The 19,996-nt window shown below is 46.9% G+C and overlaps 1 protein-coding gene across 7 annotated transcripts; it reads left to right on the top strand.

The window, feature by feature from the left end:
• Window positions 1–89: 89 nt before the first annotated feature.
• gon4la (gon-4 like a) lies at window positions 90–19,853 on the top strand. 7 transcript variants are annotated; one of them, XR_014598671.1, is made up of 27 exons: window positions 129–184; window positions 1,876–2,104; window positions 2,556–2,773; window positions 5,423–5,497; window positions 5,609–5,659; window positions 5,777–5,830; window positions 5,917–6,012; window positions 6,100–6,192; window positions 6,292–6,453; window positions 6,659–6,869; window positions 6,953–7,054; window positions 7,819–7,859; window positions 10,328–10,428; window positions 10,515–10,704; window positions 10,834–10,920; window positions 11,037–11,214; window positions 14,867–15,017; window positions 15,090–15,237; window positions 15,319–15,435; window positions 15,802–16,485; window positions 16,878–16,949; window positions 17,616–17,813; window positions 17,918–18,061; window positions 18,160–18,452; window positions 18,564–18,666; window positions 18,756–18,997; window positions 19,039–19,853. XR_014598671.1 is itself a non-coding variant. In XM_084032235.1 (26 exons), the coding sequence occupies exons 2-26, from the start codon at window positions 1,894–1,896 to the stop codon at window positions 18,837–18,839; spliced, it is 3,864 nt and encodes a 1,287-aa protein (XP_083888361.1). In that variant the 5' UTR covers window positions 90–184; window position 1,893; the 3' UTR covers window positions 18,840–19,853. The 7 variants fall into 7 exon arrangements, 6 of the variants coding, with proteins under 6 accessions (XP_083888361.1, XP_083888362.1, XP_083888358.1 ...); XM_084032235.1 differs by having other exon boundaries at window positions 90–184; window positions 1,893–2,104; window positions 18,756–19,853; XM_084032236.1 differs by having other exon boundaries at window positions 16,881–16,949; window positions 18,756–19,853.
• The last annotated feature ends 143 nt before the right edge of the window (window positions 19,854–19,996 follow it).

Genomic DNA, 19,996 nt, shown 5'->3' with positions numbered 1-19,996 from the left:
CAACATAAACCTCCATTATTACAGATTTACTTCTTATATTCCTATATTCCTCTTGCTGCGCCTGTCCACTAGGTGGCGGTATACACTTTTAAACTGATCAGCCAGTAAAGAAGAAGAAGGACGACACAGTGACGCAATGACGCACAGATGAAGTTGCTCCGGAGGCGTCTCGTTGTTGTGGCGGGTAAGTGTGTCTCTGTGTTCCGTGACGGAGCTTTGCACCGGATTGTAGCGACCGGCACCGGGCTTTTAGTGTGGTTGCGGACCAGAGAGTGATACCCGGGACCGGCTCCTCGGGACGCCGACTCCGTCTTGGATCCGACTGTTCCGCTAACGCTCGCTGGCTATCTAGGTGTTAGCATGTTAGCTGCGGGAGAGCAGACACACATAAGGCAAGGCTAGTGAACGAGGGTTCGAACACGGGTCCGGCGCATGCGCAGTGAGACGTAGACCGCGGTGTTACTGCAGGTGGCGCTAATCAAGGGACACGATAGTAAGTTACTGATTGTTGATTTTCTTTCCGTGTGTAATCTGAAGTAGTAACGCAGTATTAACGCAGTAATAAGGTAGTAGTGATGCAGTAACGCAGTAGTAAGGCTGTAGTAGCTCAGTATTAACGCAGTATTAATGCAGTAGTAACGCAGTATTAATGCAGTAATAACGCAGTAGTAAGGCAGAAAGGCAGTAGTAGCTCAATAGCTGTAGTAATGAAATCCAGAGAAGAAGAAGACGCTCTTGCGCACCGCTGGCCTGGACCTGCCAGGTGTAGTACCGCGTGATATGACATGAAGGCTCCTGTTTGAGCCCTCCTCGATACATCCGGGTCAGAAGATCCGGTTTACAGGACTGAAGACATTCCCAAGGCTAACTGTCAGCTAGCTGTAAGCTAACAGAAGCTAACTGTAAGTTAACTTACAGGAAGTAAGGTTTTACCTGGACAGGAAGTAACACATCTGGTCAGCTGACGAGGAAAAAAATAAAAGCAGAATAAACAGAATATTACTGTGATTACTGGTGTGTATGTGTTTGTGTGTGTGTGTGTATACATACACACACACACATACATACATTAGGGATGTCCCGATCCAGCTTTTTGCATTTCCGATCCGATACCGATATTGTAGCTTTTAGTATCGGCTGATACCGATACCGGCCGATCCAAGCATGTATTAAAGATGAAAGATATTTACTTATTTTGTTGTCAGACTCATGTTGAAAAGGGTTTTACTCTTAAGAACAACTAGCCAACTTAATTAGGTTAGTTTGAATAATCCACAATGGTTGGTAATGAGAAGCTGACCTGTTTATTCTTAACAGGGTTAAATAAACACAAAATAGACCAAATAATAAATAGTCAATTAACCACACAAACTGAATTGGCATCAGTGCTCTGCTCTTGAACAACAAGAGTGTAAACAGGGCTTAAAAAGCCATCAGTGCAAATATTGTAAACTGTATAAAAAAAAGCAAAACACACAGAAAACCTGAGTAGAAAATAAATAGTCAATTAACCACACACAAACGTCGTCTTTTAGGGTCAAATAATCCCACGCAGCTGACATTTATATCGATAACTTTAAATTCTTAGTGGGACATGCACAGACAAGTCCGTCTTGTTGTTGTTTAGTGGATGCTGGACAGGTCGCGAGGTGTGCGCTAGGTGTGCTGGAAAACGCCGACCGGATCGGGATTTTCCCGTGCAGGCCGATCCGATATTGATATGCATTTTTTCGCTAATATCGGCGGCCGATCCGATCCAAATATCGGATCGGGACATCCCTAACACACATATACATATACACGTACATACATACTGCAGCGTTGGTACTTTTACAGCTGAACCCTGTTAATCTTATGATGATGTCATTGCTTCAGAGGTCATGTTTCTCCAGAATGAACCCGGTCCGCAAACGCCTACTACTCAGCACGTCCAGACCCGGACCCGCCGCCGCCTGCTGCAGACCGCCACGCTCCAGTCCTCACTTCAGCTCCCATGATGCTGTGCTTCCTCCAGCGCCTGCAGGGGGCGGAGCTCCGGAGGAGGGGGAGGGGTACTTGCTGGTGGAGGAAGACACAACCGACTCTAGCCTCATCATCACCATGGGTAACTCACTCGCCCACCAACTCTCTCTCTCTCTCTCTCTCTCTCTCTCTCTCTCTCTCTCTCTCTCTCTCTCTCTCTCTCTCTCTCTCTCTCTCTCACTCACTCACTCAGACACACTCTCTCTCTCTCTCTCTCTCACTCACTCACCCACCACTCATTCAGACACACACACACACACACTCTCTCTCTCTCTCTCTCTCACTCACTCACTCACTCAGACACACTCTCTCTCTCTCTCTCTCTCTCTCTCTCTCTCTCTCACTCACTCAGACACACTCTCTCTCTCTCTCTCTCTCTCTCTCTCTCTCACTCACTCACCCACCACTCATTCAGACACACACACACACTCTCTCTCTCTCTCTCTCTCTCTCTCTCTCTCTCTGTCACACTCAGACTCACTCACCCACTCACTCTGTCCCTCTGTCTGTCTCTTTACCTGTCTGTCTGTCAGACGAAAGACAGGTGGAGGTGAAGGCAGGGAGGAGGAAAGCGATGAGGAAGAGGAAGAGGAAACCGGCAGAGGAAGAAGAGGAGAGGGGCCGAGCCTCGGAGAGCGAGGACGGTGAGGCGCAGGTAGAGGTGGAGATCGACAGGCAGCTGGACCAATCACTGGAGACCAAGTCCAAACAGCACAACCTGACCACAGTGAACGTTAGAAACATCATCCATGTGAGTTCATCCAATCAGAAACCAGCAGAGAGTGATAGAGTATTGTGAAGACTGGGTTTATGGGAGTATAGAGTATTGTGAAGACTGGGTTTATGGGAGTATAGAGTATTGTGAAGACTGGGTTTATGGGAGTATAGCGTATTGTGAAGACTGGGTTTATGGGAGTATAGAGTATTGTGAAGACTGGGTTTATGGGAGTATAGAGTATTGTGAAGACTGGGTTTATGGGAGTATAGAGTATTGTGAAGACTGGGTTTATGGGAGTATAGAGTATTGTGAAGACTGGGTTTATGGGAGTATAGAGTATTGTGAAGACTGGGTTTATGGGAGTATAGCGTATTGTGAAGACTGGGTTTATGGGAGTATAGAGTATTGTGAAGACACTGGGTTTATGGGAGTATAGAGTATTGTGAAGACACTGGGTTTATGGGAGTATAGAGTATTGTGAAGACACTGGGTTTATGGGAGTATAGAGTATTGTGAAGACACTGGGTTTATGGGAGTATAGAGTATTGTGAAGACACTGGGAGTACAGAGTATTGTGAAGACACTGGGAGTATAGAGTATTGTGAAGACACTGGGAGTATGGGAGTATAGAGTATTGTGAAGAGTGGGTTTATGGGAGTATAGAGTATTGTGAAGACTCTGGGATTATGAGAGTATAGAGTATTGTGAAGACTCTGGGATTATGGGAGTATAGAGTATTGTGAAGAGTGGGATTATGGGAGTATAGAGTATTGTGAAGACTCTGGGAGTATAGAGTATTGTGAAGAGTGGGTTTATGGGAGTATAGAGTATTGTGGAGACTCTGGGATTATAGAGTATTGTGAAGAGTGGGTTTATGGGAGTATAGAGTATTGTGAAGACTCTGGGATTATGGGAGTATAGAGTATTGTGAAGACTCTGGGATTATGGGAGTATAGAGTATTGTGAAGACTCTGGGTTTATGGGAGTATAGAGTATTGTGAAGACACTGGGAGTACAGAGTATTGTGAAGACTCTGGGTTTATGGGAGTATAGAGTATTGTGAAGACTCTGGGATTATGGGAGTATAGAGTATTGTGAAGACTCTGGGATTATGGGAGTATAGAGTATTGTGAAGACACTGGGAGTACAGAGTATTGTGAAGACTCTGGGTTTATGGGAGTATAGAGTATTGTGAAGACTGGGTTTATGGGAGTATAGAGTATTGTGAAGACTGGGTTTATGGGAGTATAGCGTATTGTGAAGACTGGGTTTATGGGAGTATAGAGTATTGTGAAGACACTGGGTTTATGGGAGTATAGAGTATTGTGAAGACACTGGGTTTATGGGAGTATAGAGTATTGTGAAGACACTGGGTTTATGGGAGTATAGAGTATTGTGAAGACACTGGGTTTATGGGAGTATAGAGTATTGTGAAGACACTGGGAGTACAGAGTATTGTGAAGACACTGGGAGTACAGAGTATTGTGAAGACACTGGGAGTATAGAGTATTGTGAAGACACTGGGAGTATGGGAGTATAGAGTATTGTGAAGAGTGGGTTTATGGGAGTATAGAGTATTGTGAAGACTCTGGGATTATGAGAGTATAGAGTATTGTGAAGACTCTGGGATTATGGGAGTATAGAGTATTGTGAAGAGTGGGATTATGGGAGTATAGAGTATTGTGAAGACTCTGGGAGTATAGAGTATTGTGAAGAGTGGGTTTATGGGAGTATAGAGTATTGTGAAGACTCTGGGATTATAGAGTATTGTGAAGAGTGGGTTTATGGGAGTATAGAGTATTGTGAAGACTCTGGGATTATGGGAGTATAGAGTATTGTGAAGACTCTGGGATTATGGGAGTATAGAGTATTGTGAAGACTCTGGGTTTATGGGAGTATAGAGTATTGTGAAGACACTGGGAGTACAGAGTATTGTGAAGACTCTGGGTTTATGGGAGTATAGAGTATTGTGAAGACTCTGGGATTATGGGAGTATAGAGTATTGTGAAGACTCTGGGATTATGGGAGTATAGAGTATTGTGAAGACTCTGGGATTATGGGAGTACAGAGTATTGTGAAGACTCTGGGTTTATGGGAGTATAGAGTATTGTGAAGACACTGGGAGTACAGAGTATTGTGAAGACTCTGGGTTTATGGGAGTATAGAGTATTGTGAAGACTCTGGGATTATGGGAGTATAGAGTATTGTGAAGACTCTGGGATTATGGGAGTATAGAGTATTGTGAAGACTCTGGGTTTATGGGAGTATAGAGTATTGTGAAGACACTGGGAGTATAGAGTATTGTGAAGACTCTGGGTTTATGGGAGTATAGAGTATTGTGAAGACACTGGGAGTACAGAGTATTGTGAAGACTCTGGGTTTATGGGAGTATAGAGTATTGTGAAGACACTGGGAGTACAGAGTATTGTGAAGACTCAGGGTTTATGGGAGTATAGAGTATTGTGAAGACACTGGGAGTATAGAGTATTGTGAAGACTCAGGGTTTATGGGAGTATAGAGTATTGTGAAGACACTGGGAGTATAGAGTATTGTGAAGACTGGGTGTCTTTGTTCCAGGTGAGGGTTAGGGGTCAGAGTGAGGTGTCACTCTGCTGGATTCAAACGAAGCACAAGAAGAAAGAACAAGGATTAAGATGTGTTCATTTGACCTTTGACCTACAGGAAGTGATCACCAACGAACATGTAGTTGCCATGATGAAAGCTGCCATTAATGAGACCGAGGCCGTCCCTCCATTTGTGAGTTGCTCTGTCCAGTCACAGCGCAGGCCTCATCAATATGTTAATGAGCGCCTCATTTATATGCTAATGAACCTGCAGAACTCTGATTGATGTTTGTATTTTCTTCAGGAGCCGAAAATGACTCGTTCCAAGTTTAAAGAAGTGGTGGAGAAAGGAGTGGTGAGCCCTGTCTGTCTTGCTACCTGTCTGTCTATCTGTTTGACTGACTTTTTGAGTGACTGTTTGTCTCTCTGACTGTCTCGCTACCTGTCTGTCTCTCTGTCTACCTCCCTTCAGGTGATTCCAGCCTGGAACATCTCTCCCATCAAGAAAACAAGTGACGTCAACAAGGTGAAGGTCAAAGTTCAACCATCAATCTCTGTCTGTCTCTCTCCCTGCCTGCCTGTCTGTCTCTTTAACCGTCTCTCTGTCTTCAGGCTCCTCAGTTTGTGGACATCCATCTGGCTGAAGAAGACTCTTCTGATGAGGAGTACCATCCTGATGAGGATGAGGAGGATGAGACAGCTGAAGATGTGAGGCTCGTGTCTGATTGGCTGTGGTACAGTTTCCTTGTGAGGATTGGTTATTGATTGGTGATTTATTGGCGGATTTGTGTGTAGACGTTCCAGGAGAGCGACATGGAGGGCTCTGCTTCGTCTCCCAGAGGAGGTCGGCTGAGCAGAGTGGAGGAGGACAGCTGCAGCCCCTGGCAGGTAAGCCCCGCCTCCTCTTGGTCCTGGTTGGCTGATCCATGGTCACATGACAACATAACATTGCTGAAACCCTAACAAGTGTCTCCCACCACTCTTAAGACATCCAAAACCCGCTCCAGGCATTTAAGAGCGGGGTCTGTCTCAATGGGACCTCCCCCCCCCCCAAAAGCCCCACCTCACAAAGCCGTGACTGACAGCAGCTTCCTGGAGAAACTTCATGCTGTGGAGGAGGAACTGGCTGTTTGTCTGGAGCCCTATCAGGTAGGTCTGTAGGACCAGTCGGTAGGACCAGTCAGTGGGTCTATAGAACCAGTCGGTAGGTCTAAAGGACCAGTCGGTAGGTCTTTAGGACCAGTTGGTAGGTCTTTAGGAGTGGTCAGTAGGTCTATTGGATCAATCTGTGTAGAGATTGAAGACTAGTTAATCCATAAAGAAAGAAAGAGGAGTGATTGTTTGTGTCTGCCAGCCTCTTTCTGAGTCCGAGGAGGAGGCGGGTCTGATGGCGTACCGAACTCGGTCCAAGCGTCCTCTACGTGACATCCCACTGGGCCGCCTGGAGGCGGAGCTCCGAGCTCCCGACATCACACCTGACATGTACGAGTCCAGGTCTGCTCATGAAGACCGGGACTGGACTGATTGGCTGAGAGGCCTGATGACCTCAGACATGGAAAATGAAGGTGTGTGTGTGTGTGGGTGGGTGTAGGCGCAGGTGCATGTATATGTAGGTGTGTGTGTGACTCTCTCTCTCTCTACCTACCAGAGGAGGGTGATGATGAAGATGATCCAGAGTACAACTTCCTGGCCGACATAGATGAACCCGATGTGGAAGATTACCGTGACGATAAGGCTGTTCGCATCACCAGTCAGTACACACACACGCACACACACACAATGATGAGGTTGTTCTTTTATTGATGTAAACTGCACCATCTGGACACAATACATCCCAGTCAAAACAAATGGGATCAATAAAATGTATTTGTTAGATTTCTCTTTCATGTTATTATGTAACCGAACACCCATAAAACCTTTATTCTTGTTTGATGTTCACGATGTTCAGGATTCTTAAGGTTTTCGCACACTGAGTCCGTTATTTTTGTCAAATTGTTGCACGTTAAATAATACTTTCGACCTCACGTTGTGTCCATCACTTCAATGTCGATCACGTTGTGTCCATCACTTCAATGTCGATCACGTTGTGTCCATCACTTCAATGTCGATCACGTTATGTGGCATTCTTTCTGATGCAGTTCCAGTTGTGCTGCTGACTGGACCACCGACATCCTGAAATCCACCTGGACCCGATCGGGATCGTTGAAAATAAACGGCATTCAGCAGTGAGGGCGCTGCGCATCTATCCCGATCGGTATATCAGGATGTCAGTGGTCCAGCACTACTGGGATCACATCAGAAAGAAGACCACCAAAGTCCTGGATCCAACTGTTGCAGCTCTTTTTCTCACCGTTTTGTGAGACAATCACAAAATCTCCCTCACTGCTGGACGACTCTTTGGTTTTAGTTTATTTTCATTTTGAGAATGAATATATATATCAAAGAACCGCATCAGACTCGGTGTGCGAAGGCCTTTAGAGTACTGAGTCCAACTTGTCTCCTGTGGTCCTGCAGAGAAGGAGGTGAACGAGCTGATGGAGGAGCTGTTTGAAACGGTGAGTCTCTTCGTCTGCATATTGTTTCAGAGCCGGACTCAGACTTCACTTAGCAAAAAGACCTGAAACACAGTGGGTAGGTCTATAGGACCAGTGGGTGGGTCTAGAAGACCTGTAGGTAGGTCTACAGGACCACGGGGTAGGTCTATAGGACCAGTGGTTGGGTCTAGAAGACCTGTAGGTAGGTCTAGAGGAGCACGGGGTAGGTCTATAGGACCAGTGGGTGGGTCTAGAAGACCTGTAGGTAGGTCTAGAGGACCACGGGGTAGGTCTAGAGGACCAGTCAGTGGAGCTTTAGGACCAGTTGGTAGGTCTATAGGACCAGTGGGTAGGTCTACAGGACCAGTGGGTAGGTCTATAGGACCAGTGGGTAGGTCTATAGGACCAGTGGGTTGGTCTATAGGACCAGTCGGTAGAGCTTTAGGACCAGTGGGTAGGTCTACAGGACCATTCGGCGGAGCTTTAGGACCAGTGGGTAGGTCTACAGGACCAGTGGGTAGGTCTACAGGGCCAGTGGGTAGGTCTATAGGACCAGTGGGTAGGTCTATAGGTCCAGTTGGTAGGTCTACAGGACTGTTGGTAGGTCTACAGGACTAGTGGGTTGGTCTATAGGACCAGTGGGTAGGTCTACAGGACCAGTGGGTAGGTCTATAGGACCAGTGGGTAGGTCTATAGGTCCAGTTGGTAGGTCTACAGGACTGTTGGTAGGTCTACAGGACCAGTGGGTTGGTCTATAGGACCAGTGGGTAGGTCTATAGGTCTAGTTGGTAGGTCTACAGGACCAGTGGGTTGGTCTATAGGACCAGTTGGTAGGTCTACAGGACCAGTGGGTTGGTCTATAGGACCAGTAGGTAGGTCTACAGGATCAGTAGGTAGGTCTATAGGACCAGTGGGTGGGTCTATAGGACCAGTGGGTGGGTCTACAGGATCAGTGGGTAGGTCTATAGGACCAGTGGGTAGGTCTACAGGACAAGTGGGTTGGTCTACAGGATCAGTGGGTAGGTCTATAGGACCAGTGGGTAGGTCTACAGGACCAGTGGGTAGGTCTATAGGACCAGTGGGTGGGTCTACAGGATCAGTGGGTAGGTCTATAGGACCAGTGTGTAGGTCTACAGGACAAGTGGGTTGGTCTACAGGACCAGTGGGTAGGTCTATAGGACCAGTGGGTAGGTCTACAGGACCAGTGGGTAGGTCTATAGGTCTAGTTGGTAGGTCTACAGCAGTGTTTCCCCTACCATTGTACAGGCCTGGCGGCCCGCCAGGCCAAAAAAAAAAATCAATATACCAAAAATAAGCCATCTATCAATTTATTCATAAATCGATAATCATTTACATTAGGAGAGCCTCCGCGCAGCACAGCAGACTTGCTCCGCAAGACGCGCGGCCGCAACAATCCTCGCCGCGCGCTCCCGCTACTTTCTTCTTCTTGTCCTTTACGCGCTTGATGTTGTTCTGATGCCGTTCCGCCTCGTTAAACCACCACGATGTCGCTTTCTACTTTGAAAACACGGAACGTTGACACTGTATTTTGACAAGCTGTTGCACTCTTCAGACTCGTGGTGTGAGCGGAACCGGTCCATAGGGTCCATAATATTTATTTTATTACATTACATTATTATTTATTTTTACATAATAAAAATGCCGCTGTGTGTCTCCGTCCAAAACCCGCTTTCCTCGCGCTGTCTGCTCGCACAGATCCGCTCGTGCGCACATGCGCTGATGCAGGTCGAGTGTTGTCGAGAAATATAAGCAGAGACGGCGCTCCTTAAAAACAACATCACGCCATGTGTGTGTAGTATTAGGACGTGATGACGTATGTACAACCGGCCAAAGCCCGTTTGCCCCCCCTCCCCGGGGGGGAGGATTGTTTTTGATAAGATGTGGAACTTTGAGTTAACTGCTGTTGAGTAAACCTATAACTTATATTTTACTTGATAAAATAAGACAATATATGCACTCATATGTCGTTGTAGTGTTTTACAGTATCTGTAGCTATTAATGTGATGCTCATCATTTTCCAGACATATTTTTCTGGACCCTGATCATTTCCATCAACCAGCACCTTAATAAGTCACTCTCTCCTTGTGATCTTGAATACACTCTGGTTGAACAAAAATGTTGAATGCAAATATAATAATTGCAGAATTGCAGACTGCTTGTTGTGCCACCTGACTTAATCCAACTGCACCAATACACCATCCCACACGTCTCGTCTGTTTAGGGTTTTTTCGGTGGGTACCACCGGGCCTGAAAAAAATTCTAGGGGAAACACTGTACAGGACCAGTGGGTTGGTCTATAGGACCAGTTGGTAGGTCTACAGGACCAGTGGGTTGGTCTATAGGACCAGTAGGTAGGTCTACAGGATCAGTAGGTAGGTCTATAGGACCAGTAGGTAGACTAAGCCGTGTGACGTGACACACACATACGCGTTCAATACACTGTGTGTGTGTGTGTGTGTGTTCTCCAGTTAAAAGAAGACCTTGCTGCGGGACAGGAAGTGGAAGATGAAGGCCACGAGGAAGAGGAGGAGCCTGTTTCAACACACATGCCTCCCGAGCAGCACAACACGTATGTACCGCACAACAACACACACGGAGGTGTGTCCCGCAGACCTCTGACCTCGCTGACCTCTGACTGCACTGCTTCCGTCACAGAGGACAGTGCCACAATGAGGCGGAGGATGCACCAATCAGGGAGCTGCGTACGGTGAAGCAGCAGATGGCGTTGATGAGGAGGAGACGGCAGCTCGGCCTGCTGTCGAACACACACACACATACGGCAGAGCCCGACACCCTGAAGCTGGGCGCTGGGCAGAGGAGGAAGCTGCAGCAGCAGCTCCAGCAGGTACGCATCAGAACCCAGTCTTGCTGTGTTCCACTGCTGCTGATTGGAGTGAGCCCCCTAGTGGTGACATTCAGTAGTGCAGTCCAGTGGACATGGTCTCTCATGAGGACATGTGTATCTGTCTCTCAGCACGTCCAGCTGCTGACTCAGATCCACCTGCTGAGTTCACCTGTGGTCAAACTCCAAAGTGAGGCAGAGACCACCAGACAGTTCCTGGTAAGGCTCACACACACACACAGAACTTTAAAGGGTGGACCAGATCAATGGGATTGATTGATTGATTAGTTTGTTGATTGATTGATTGATTGATTGATTGATTGATTGCTTGTCAGTTTGAGTTACAGCTGTTGGCCCAGAGGGGCGAGCTGCTGATGTCTTCAGGTCAACCCGGTTTCTGCAGCATCTTCAGAGCCTCCAACCTGCAGGGGGCGCTGCAGCTGCTGGAGGAGCTGCAGCAGACCCCCATCAGCTACCAGCAACAGCACCACCCACCTGACGCCAGAGGACACAGTGAGTGCACCTTAACCATGAGTCCACCTTATTGAGCTCTCTGCAGATTTTCACTTCTGATTAGCAGGAAAGTAAAAGTCCCCAGAATACACTGGTAGTCTTCTTATTATCGTTATGATTATAAGACCAACAAACAATCATGGACCCTCTGTAACAACAAACAATCATGGACCCTCTGTTACAACAAACAATCATGGACCCTCTGTAACAACAAACAATCATGGACCCTCCGTTACAACAAACAATCATGGACCCTCCGTTACAACAAACAATCATGGACCCTCCGTTACAACAAACAATCATGGACCCTCCGTAACAACAAACAATCATGGACCCTCTGTAACAGTAGGCTCGTTCGGGATGGGCTTGGCTTGACTTGACTTGACTTATCACGCCGACGAGAGCTGCAGGTGTCTGAGGGGGCGGGCTCTAAAAGAGACGGCAGGCAAACGCCGTCAAGTCGGACAACAAAGTCAACGTGACTATAGTGCTCAAGCGATAGAACACAGCAGCAAACCAAAGAGGATATGTTTTATATATATATAAAACATATATATTACACACACACACACACACACATACATATATACATAAATACATACACACACACACACACACGCAAGGCAACATGTGGAAGGCATTATTTTTTCCAGTATATTTGTATTATCATTCTGTTTCTATTAACCAGGCCTCACATATAATAGGCCTACTCACAACACAATGCACGGAACTTTAGATCAAGCCATGAGATCAATGCGACCAAAATAAAAAGTATCATTTCACCACAAGGTGGCCGCCGAGTGCGGACCTGAACACACGTCATTGAACTTTTAACCAATGAGAACCATTCCACTGTAGCGGAGGTGTGGACAAGCCGGTTGCAGCCACCGTTCACCGCGCTGCCAAGCGCCGCAAGAAGCGGCTCTTAAAAACTTGTTCTCGCGATGTTTTGGGTCACGTGATATGGTCGCGACCCTGTGACGTCTTTGCAGTCGGCTGCTAAGTCGGACACAAATTCTAGCCATCATGCATCGCTTTCAACCCACAATACATCACGTTAGGTAGCACGCTGCAGGCGGCTACATCAAGTCGAACAAGCCTAATGTTACGGGTCCTGCCTCCTTGTTCCTGGTAGGAGGAGACTGGGCGTTACCTTGCAGTGACTAATTGAAAAGGCCGGCCCTCCCAAGTATATAAGCCTGCCTACTTCTAAGATGGCTGTCTCTCTTTTTCTCTCACACGCTCGACGTGGCAGACGCTGGCTGGTCGCACTTTTTCTTTTGTTGAACTAGAACCCTGTTGTTCAAACCCGTATGTATTATTGTTGATCTTGGATCTTTTATTTTATGGCGGGAGCGGTTGCTTTCTTCTCTGTTTTTGTGGCAACCCTCTCTTTTCTGTTAACTAAACCGATATATGGAAAAGAAATAAACCAAAACATTTTCTTTCCTGAAAATCCGTTTCTTTGAGTTATTATGTTAGTTGTTCACACGTTTTAATGTGGGCTCGTAACAAACAACAAACAATCATGGACCCTCCTTTACAACAAACAATCATGGACCCTCCGTTAAAACAAACAATCATGGACCCTCTGTAACAACAAACAATCATGGACCCTCTGTAACAACAAACAATCATGGACCCTCTGTAACAACAAACAATCATGGACCCTCTGTAACAACAAACAATCATGGACCCTCCGTTACAACAAACAATCATGGACCCTCCGTTACAACAAACAATCATGGACCCTCCTTTACAACAAACAATCATGGACCCTCTGTAACAACAAACAATCATGGACCCTCTGTAACAACAAACAATCGTGGACCCTCTGTAACAACAAACAATCATGGACCCTCTGTAACAACAAACAATCATGGACCCTCTGTAACAACAATCATGGACCCTCCGTTACAACAAACAATCATGGACCCTCTGTAACAACAATCATGGACCCTCTGTAACAACAAACAATCGTGGACCCTCTGTAACAACAAACAATCATGGACCCTCTGTAACAACAAACAATCATGGACCCTCTGTAACAACAAACAATCATGGACCCTCTGTAACAACAAACAATCATGGACCCTCCGTTAAAACAAACAATCATGGACCCTCTGTAACAACAAACAATCATGGACCCTCTGTAACAACAAACAATCATGGACCCTCTGTAACAACAAACAATCATGGACCCTCTGTAACAACAAACAATCATGGACCCTCCGTTACAACAAACAATCATGGACCCTCCTTTACAACAAACAATCATGGACCCTCCTTTACAACAAACAATCATGGACCCTCTGTAACAACAAACAATCATGGACCCTCCGTTACAACAAACAATCATGGACCCTCTGTAACAACAATCATGGACCCTCCGTTACAACAAACAATCATGGACCCTCTGTAACAACAAACAATCATGGACCCTCTGTAACAACAATCATGGACCCTCCGTTACAACAAACAATCATGGACCCTCCGTTACAACAATCATGGACCCTCCGTTACAACAAACAATCATGGACCCTCTGTAACAACAAACAATCATGGACCCTCTGTAACAACAAACAATCATGGACCCTCTGTAACAACAATCATGGACCCTCCGTTACAACAAACAATCATGGACCCTCTGTAACAACAATCATGGACCCTCCGTTACAACAAACAATCATGGACCCTCTGTAACAACAAACAATCATGGACCCTCTGTAACAACAAACAATCATGGACCCTCTGTAACAACAAACAATCATGGACCCTCTGTAACAACAATCATGGACCCTCTGTAACAACAAACAATCATGGACCCTCTGTAACAACAAACAATCATGGACCCTCCGTTACAACAAACAATCATGGACCCTCCATTACAACAAACAATCATGGACCCTCTGTAACAACAAACAATCATGGACCCTCCGTTACAACAAACAATCATGGACCCTCCATTACAACAAACAATCATGGACCCTCTGTAACAACAATCATGGACCCTCCGTTACAACAAACAATCATGGACCCTCCATTACAACAAACAATCATGGACCCTCTGTAACAACAAACAATCATGGACCCTCCGTTACAACAAACAATCATGGACCCTCCGTTACAACAAACAATCATGGACCCTCTGTAACAACAAACAATCATGGACCCTCCGTTACAACAAACAATCATGGACCCTCCGTTACAACAAACAATCATGGACCCTCTGTAACAACAAACAATCATGGACCCTCTGTAACAACAAACAATCATGGACCCTCTGTAACAACAAACAATCATGGACCCTCTGTAACAACAAACAATCATGGACCCTCCGTTACAACAAACAATCATGGACCCTCTGTAACAACAAACAATCATGGACCCTCCGTTACAACAAACAATCATGGACCCTCCGTTACAACAAACAATCATGGACCCTCCGTAACAACAAACAATCATGGACCCTCCGTTACAACAAACAATCATGGACCCTCTGTAACAACAAACAATCATGGACCCTCTGTAACAACAAACAATCATGGACCCTCCGTTACAACAAACAATCATGGACCCTCCATTTAAAGTTTTAAACAATGTGTTGTTGTTTGTGTGAGTATTAACTGCTGTGTTGTGTATCTGTGTGTAGTGCGCTGTTATCCCGTCCTGCCGGCTGAACTCTCCTGGATCTTTGCCACTCGTCCGGTCTTTCTCTACCCAGAGCTGCTGCCCTGTGCCAGCCTGGACCCCAATCTGTACTGCCCCCGCAGGACGGCAGCATTCACTGCAGCTGAGGACTGGTAATAACACACACACACAATCTCACACACACACGCACACACAGTGTATTGAACGTGCGTGTCTGTTTTCAGTCTCCTGGTTCTTGGCCTCAGGAACATGGAGGGATCCTGTGACCCCACTAAGCTTGTGTCTCAGTTTCTGCTGAGGAAGACTCTGGTCCAGGTCCGACGGAGGATCCTGCAGTGCTGCAGACCCGGTTCCCCCGACAACGTTGTGAAGGTAATGCTCACACGCAGCTGCTGTCTATGCGAGTCTGTGCTGGACTGTGCTGGACTCTGGGTGACTGGGTATCCTCTGCAGGCCTTCAGGTATCAGCGGGTGCTGTGGCCGATGCTGGTGGCCTGCCATCAGGTGGACCCTGCAGAGCGGCGCCCCCCGGTGGAGAGAGAGGAAAAGACCATGCCCCTGTGGTTGCAAGTACGTCAGTGTTTCAAGAAGCCACACTTCCTGTTGTTCTTTAAAGCGATGGTTTGGAGTAAAATGCATCCTAGGGTCATTTCCACCATGACATCCAGCCAAACACCCCCTCAGAACAGAAGTTTGGTAACATTCCATGCATTATTAGTGGGGTCATTTACGAGATATACACACTGTACCATCGTGCCAGTACTAAGCCATTCGGCTGATAGCCCTATCTTGACCAATGTTGACCATCGCTAAAAATGCTTCTGAGGGGGTATTTGGCTGGATGTCATGGTGGAAATTACCCTAGGTTGCATTTTACTCCGAACCATCGCTTTAACATTAAGAGCCTCCCTATAAAGATGTATACCCCCCCCCCAGAGAAGCCTTCCTGTCATCTACCCGACCATCAAAGACTACAACAGCCAGTCTGGTTCCACCTCCAAAGCCCCGCCCCCCCGTCAGAGTCACCTGATGCGGCTCCGCTCCACCTCCGACACCTACAGGTTCCCTCCTGGGACCAGGTACCCCCCCCGCCTCCCCAAACACCTCGACTTCAGACGCATCGGCTTTGTGCTGCTGCAGAAGCCCCTCCCCTGCCCCCTCCCTGACACACAGGTGGACTCTTCACCTCCTCCTAGAGGTCCTCGGGTCCTCCTCCGTCGGCTCCTCAGGAACAAGGCCGACCACCCTGCTGATGTCACCATCCCCACTGTCTCCATGACTACCAGAGAGCAAATCAGACGGCGCTATCAGGTCCTCACCAGCCTGCGGAGGAGGAGGTGTTCTGCTTCACCTCCTGAAGAAGAGAAAGGAGCGAGGAGGAGGAGGGATGAAGGCCACGCCCCCTGTGTGGTGAAGGTGCAAGAGGGTGATGATGTCATCAGGACCAATGAGTCCTCGCCCAGCTCAACAGGAAGTGCCGTTGCCGTCAACAACCTGGCCGTCCCCAAGGAGGTGGAGTCAGAAAGAGAACAGGAAGTGACACTGACGCCATCTAGAACAGCCACAGAAGAAGAAGATGATGATGGAGAGACGTCTTCAAATGAGTCCGAACTCCAGCAGGTCTGAAGTACTTTATATCTTATACTTTATCATCAGGGACCAGGTAGGAGTAGTAGTAGGGATAGTAGTAGGAGTAGTAGTACATTTGCATTAGGGCATTAAGCAGACACTTTTGTTCAAAGCATCTTGCACATTTGTCGGAAGAAAGAAACCACAACATCATATTGCCGATAAAGTAAGACCAAAAACATAGAAACAAACAACGTTTGATAGTGGTAGTTGTAGTGGTGGAGGTAATGCAGCTTTAATTTGAGATCTTATGGTTGGTTAGATATTAATAATGTCCTGTGTGTGTGTGTGTGTGTGTGTGTGTGTGTGTGTGTGTGTGTGTGTGTGTGTGTGTGTGTGTGTGTGTGTGTGTGTGTGTGTGTGTGTGTGTGTGTGTGCGCACGCAGCAGTCATCAGAGGATGAAAATGAAGAATCTGAGGACGAAGAGGCGTTTGCTCAGGATTATCTTCTCAGAGTGAGTAGCATGTTTCAATGACATCACTTCCTGTGTAACGTGTCAATAGGCGCGTTTCGAATCATGCATACGCATGCATTTGCCTCGCAAAACCAGGCATTCTGGGAAAAAAACGTCAGAAATGCTGGTGATAACTTCCCTTTGCGACGTGTCACATGACTTTAAAAACTCGCGGTATCTCCAGGTACCTCCCTCCGCATGCTTTTCTGTGCAGATGGTCTCAAATAAGTGCGGACATAAGACACTCCCCTCAACGTTGCCCTAGTTGGTTAGAATTACCACGTGGTATTTCCCACGTGAGAAAATTCCTCAGCCTCCGTCAACAACGGGACTTCAAATGCCTCGGCTCGAACTCTTCAGCGACGAAGAAAGCCAGCGTCACTGAGTAGACCATATTCTTTGTACAAAGTCCGTGAAGTTTCCCCTGGAGCGACAGTTTTTGTTATGTATATAATTATTAATAAAGTTTAAATTAAATTCTTTTTTTTTTCAAAGTCCGTGAAGTGCACCTGTGTCTGACTTGAAGTGGTGGGAACTTGACGTGTTTATGACGAGTTCCGGCGGATCCTTAAGTCTTGTGCATGCATCGGAGCAAATGCATGCGATCCGAAACGCAGCCAATAGCAGCTAACAGGCTTCTGTCTGGACTTCCTGTTTCCTGTGCAGGTGTGTGATGCGGTGCAGGTGTCCCCAGGCCTCTCTGAGCAGCTGCTGCAGGTGCTGGATGTATCCTCGGTGACGCCGACCTCGGCGGTGGCAGAGCGTCTGTTTGGGCGACTTCGCAGTGTGCTGCTGCCGTGGCCTCAGCTGCTCAGAGACTTCGCCGCCTTCCTGAACCGGCGACAAGCCCGCCGCTGTGGGCTGGTGGGTGACATCACTCTGACATCACAGTGTACTCGTGATGTACACTGTGTACTCGTGATGTACACCCAACCCCCATTAACTCTTCTTCTGTGGTGGTTTGTCAGCTGAAGGAGCAGCAGCTGTTTGAACGCAGCCGGTGGTTTCTACGGCGACTGAGGCGGATCCTTGGAGAAGGCTCCTCCCCCTTCCAGCAGGTGGTGTCTGTGCTGCAGGGAAGCTCCGCCCCCCCTCCTGAGGACATGGACAAGGTGATCATCAACCGTTTCCTGATCAACTATCTCTTCATTAGTTGTGTTCGCTGGCGGTGGTGATTATTAATACTTGATTATTGATTTTCTCCTCTCAGATCTCGTCTCTCCTCAGACGCCATCCTGACCTGCAGGAGGAATTCTGGGAGTTTTTCAAGCAGCTTCACGTCTCAGAGATGGACTACATGTCCCAGAATTGTCCTCCTACCGGGGACAGGAAGAGAGCAGAGCCTAGGGAGGCGGGGTGTGAGGAGGAGGGGCCTGAAGAGATGGTGCTTGAGGGGGCGGGTTTTGAGGAGACAAGGCCTGAAGGGGCAGGGCCTGAAGGAGCGGTTGACGCTAAAAACATCTCGATGAGCTCGACTGGAGAGAAAGTAGTCGTCTGGACGCGGTCAGAATAAACACGTTATTGATCAGTGATCAATGTTGATATTGATCATATTAAAGAGACTCTGGTGTCATGTGACCAGTGCAGCATCTGACCTCTGACCTCTTCCTGCAGTGAGGCGGACCGCGCCATCCTGAAAGCCTGTCAGCAGACGGGAACCAATCGAAAAACCTTCAGGCAAATCTCTGCTCAGCTGGGAAACAAGACGGCCCGACAGGTGAGAGGGGGCGTGGCTTGAGAGGGGTGGGGCTTCAGGGACCAGGTGCACCTTTATATACCAATAACTGAACCAGCTCCTTCCTCCAGGTGAGCCTTCGTTTCCATGACCTCATGAAGCTTTTCCACTCCGCCAACTTTCAAAAGTCCACTTCCTGTTCCTCAGAGAGCTAGCCAATCAACAGACAGGAAGCAGCCCTGGATTGAACGTGGAGATGAGACTATGATCCAGATCTGCTGATCCAGATATGCTGATCTGGATCTGCTGCTGTGACCTTCAGACAGCTCTGTTCTCGACTCCGAGTGTGGCGAGTTCTCTAGAGTCCTTTAGAGTTCTCTTGAATTCTTTGGAGTTCTCTTGGCGCCTTTAAAGTTCTCTAGAGTCCTTCGGAGTTGTGAGGAGTTGGAAGGACTTTCATATATGATGAGAATCATTGTGAACTTCTCCAACATTGATTTCACTAGAACCTGTTTGTAGATCTCATTGATCGTTATTCAGACTTTGGTCTGGTCTGGTGGTCTGGTCTGATTCTCTAGAACATAGGTAGTTCTTGTCTAGAAACAACTCCACAACTATATTTTCTGGAAATATGTGTATTGATCCATCTGCTGGAGGTTCTACAGGAGATGGATCTATTTATGTGTCATGATTATTTATTTAATTGATCTCCTCTGACCTCTTGGAGGCCACGCCCTCTGTATGACCAGGGGTGTGGCTTCTTTACGTCGGTGGGGTTACGTCTATGTAGGGGTGTGCTCTCTGTGATGGTGCACATTGAGGACAGGAAGGAAACATTAAAATGATCTGTGAAAAATGTACTTTTATTGTTATTTATGTTTTTTTTATTTTAACATTTTGTCTGATGATTTTTTTGTGTGTAGTTTAAGTTAACATAGTTCCAGGTCTGAGCAGTGGAACCAGTAAAGCAGTGGTTCTTTTCTGTCTCCTTTATGTGATTTGACATCCAGTAGATTTTTGTGATTCTGAAGAACATTTAATATTTCTGCTACAGCTCTGAATCATTTTGTGAAACTTCTTCCCATGATGCACTGTGGTTAAACTGCCTGATCAATCAAGAGTCCTCGCGGCCTTATACATGAATATTGTTAGTGAGGGATCTACCGACTGTTTTATAGATATTTATTCATATTGAATGTGAATGAATTAATAAAACATTGTGAATGTTTCTCGCGGATTCTATTTGTTTAATATCAGATGAATAGATTATTTCGTTTATTTTCTTATTTAGCACCACAGTCAGGAAAATAAGAAAACAGAACATATTTCACCAACGACCTCCTCCTCTCCTCTGACTCCGGCCCCCTCACCA

The sequence above is a fragment of the Eutrigla gurnardus genome, assembly GCF_963514095.1.
Source record: "Eutrigla gurnardus genome assembly, chromosome: 17".
NCBI lineage: Eukaryota > Metazoa > Chordata > Actinopteri > Perciformes > Triglidae > Eutrigla > Eutrigla gurnardus.
This window is presented reverse-complemented; position numbering and strand designations above follow the sequence as displayed.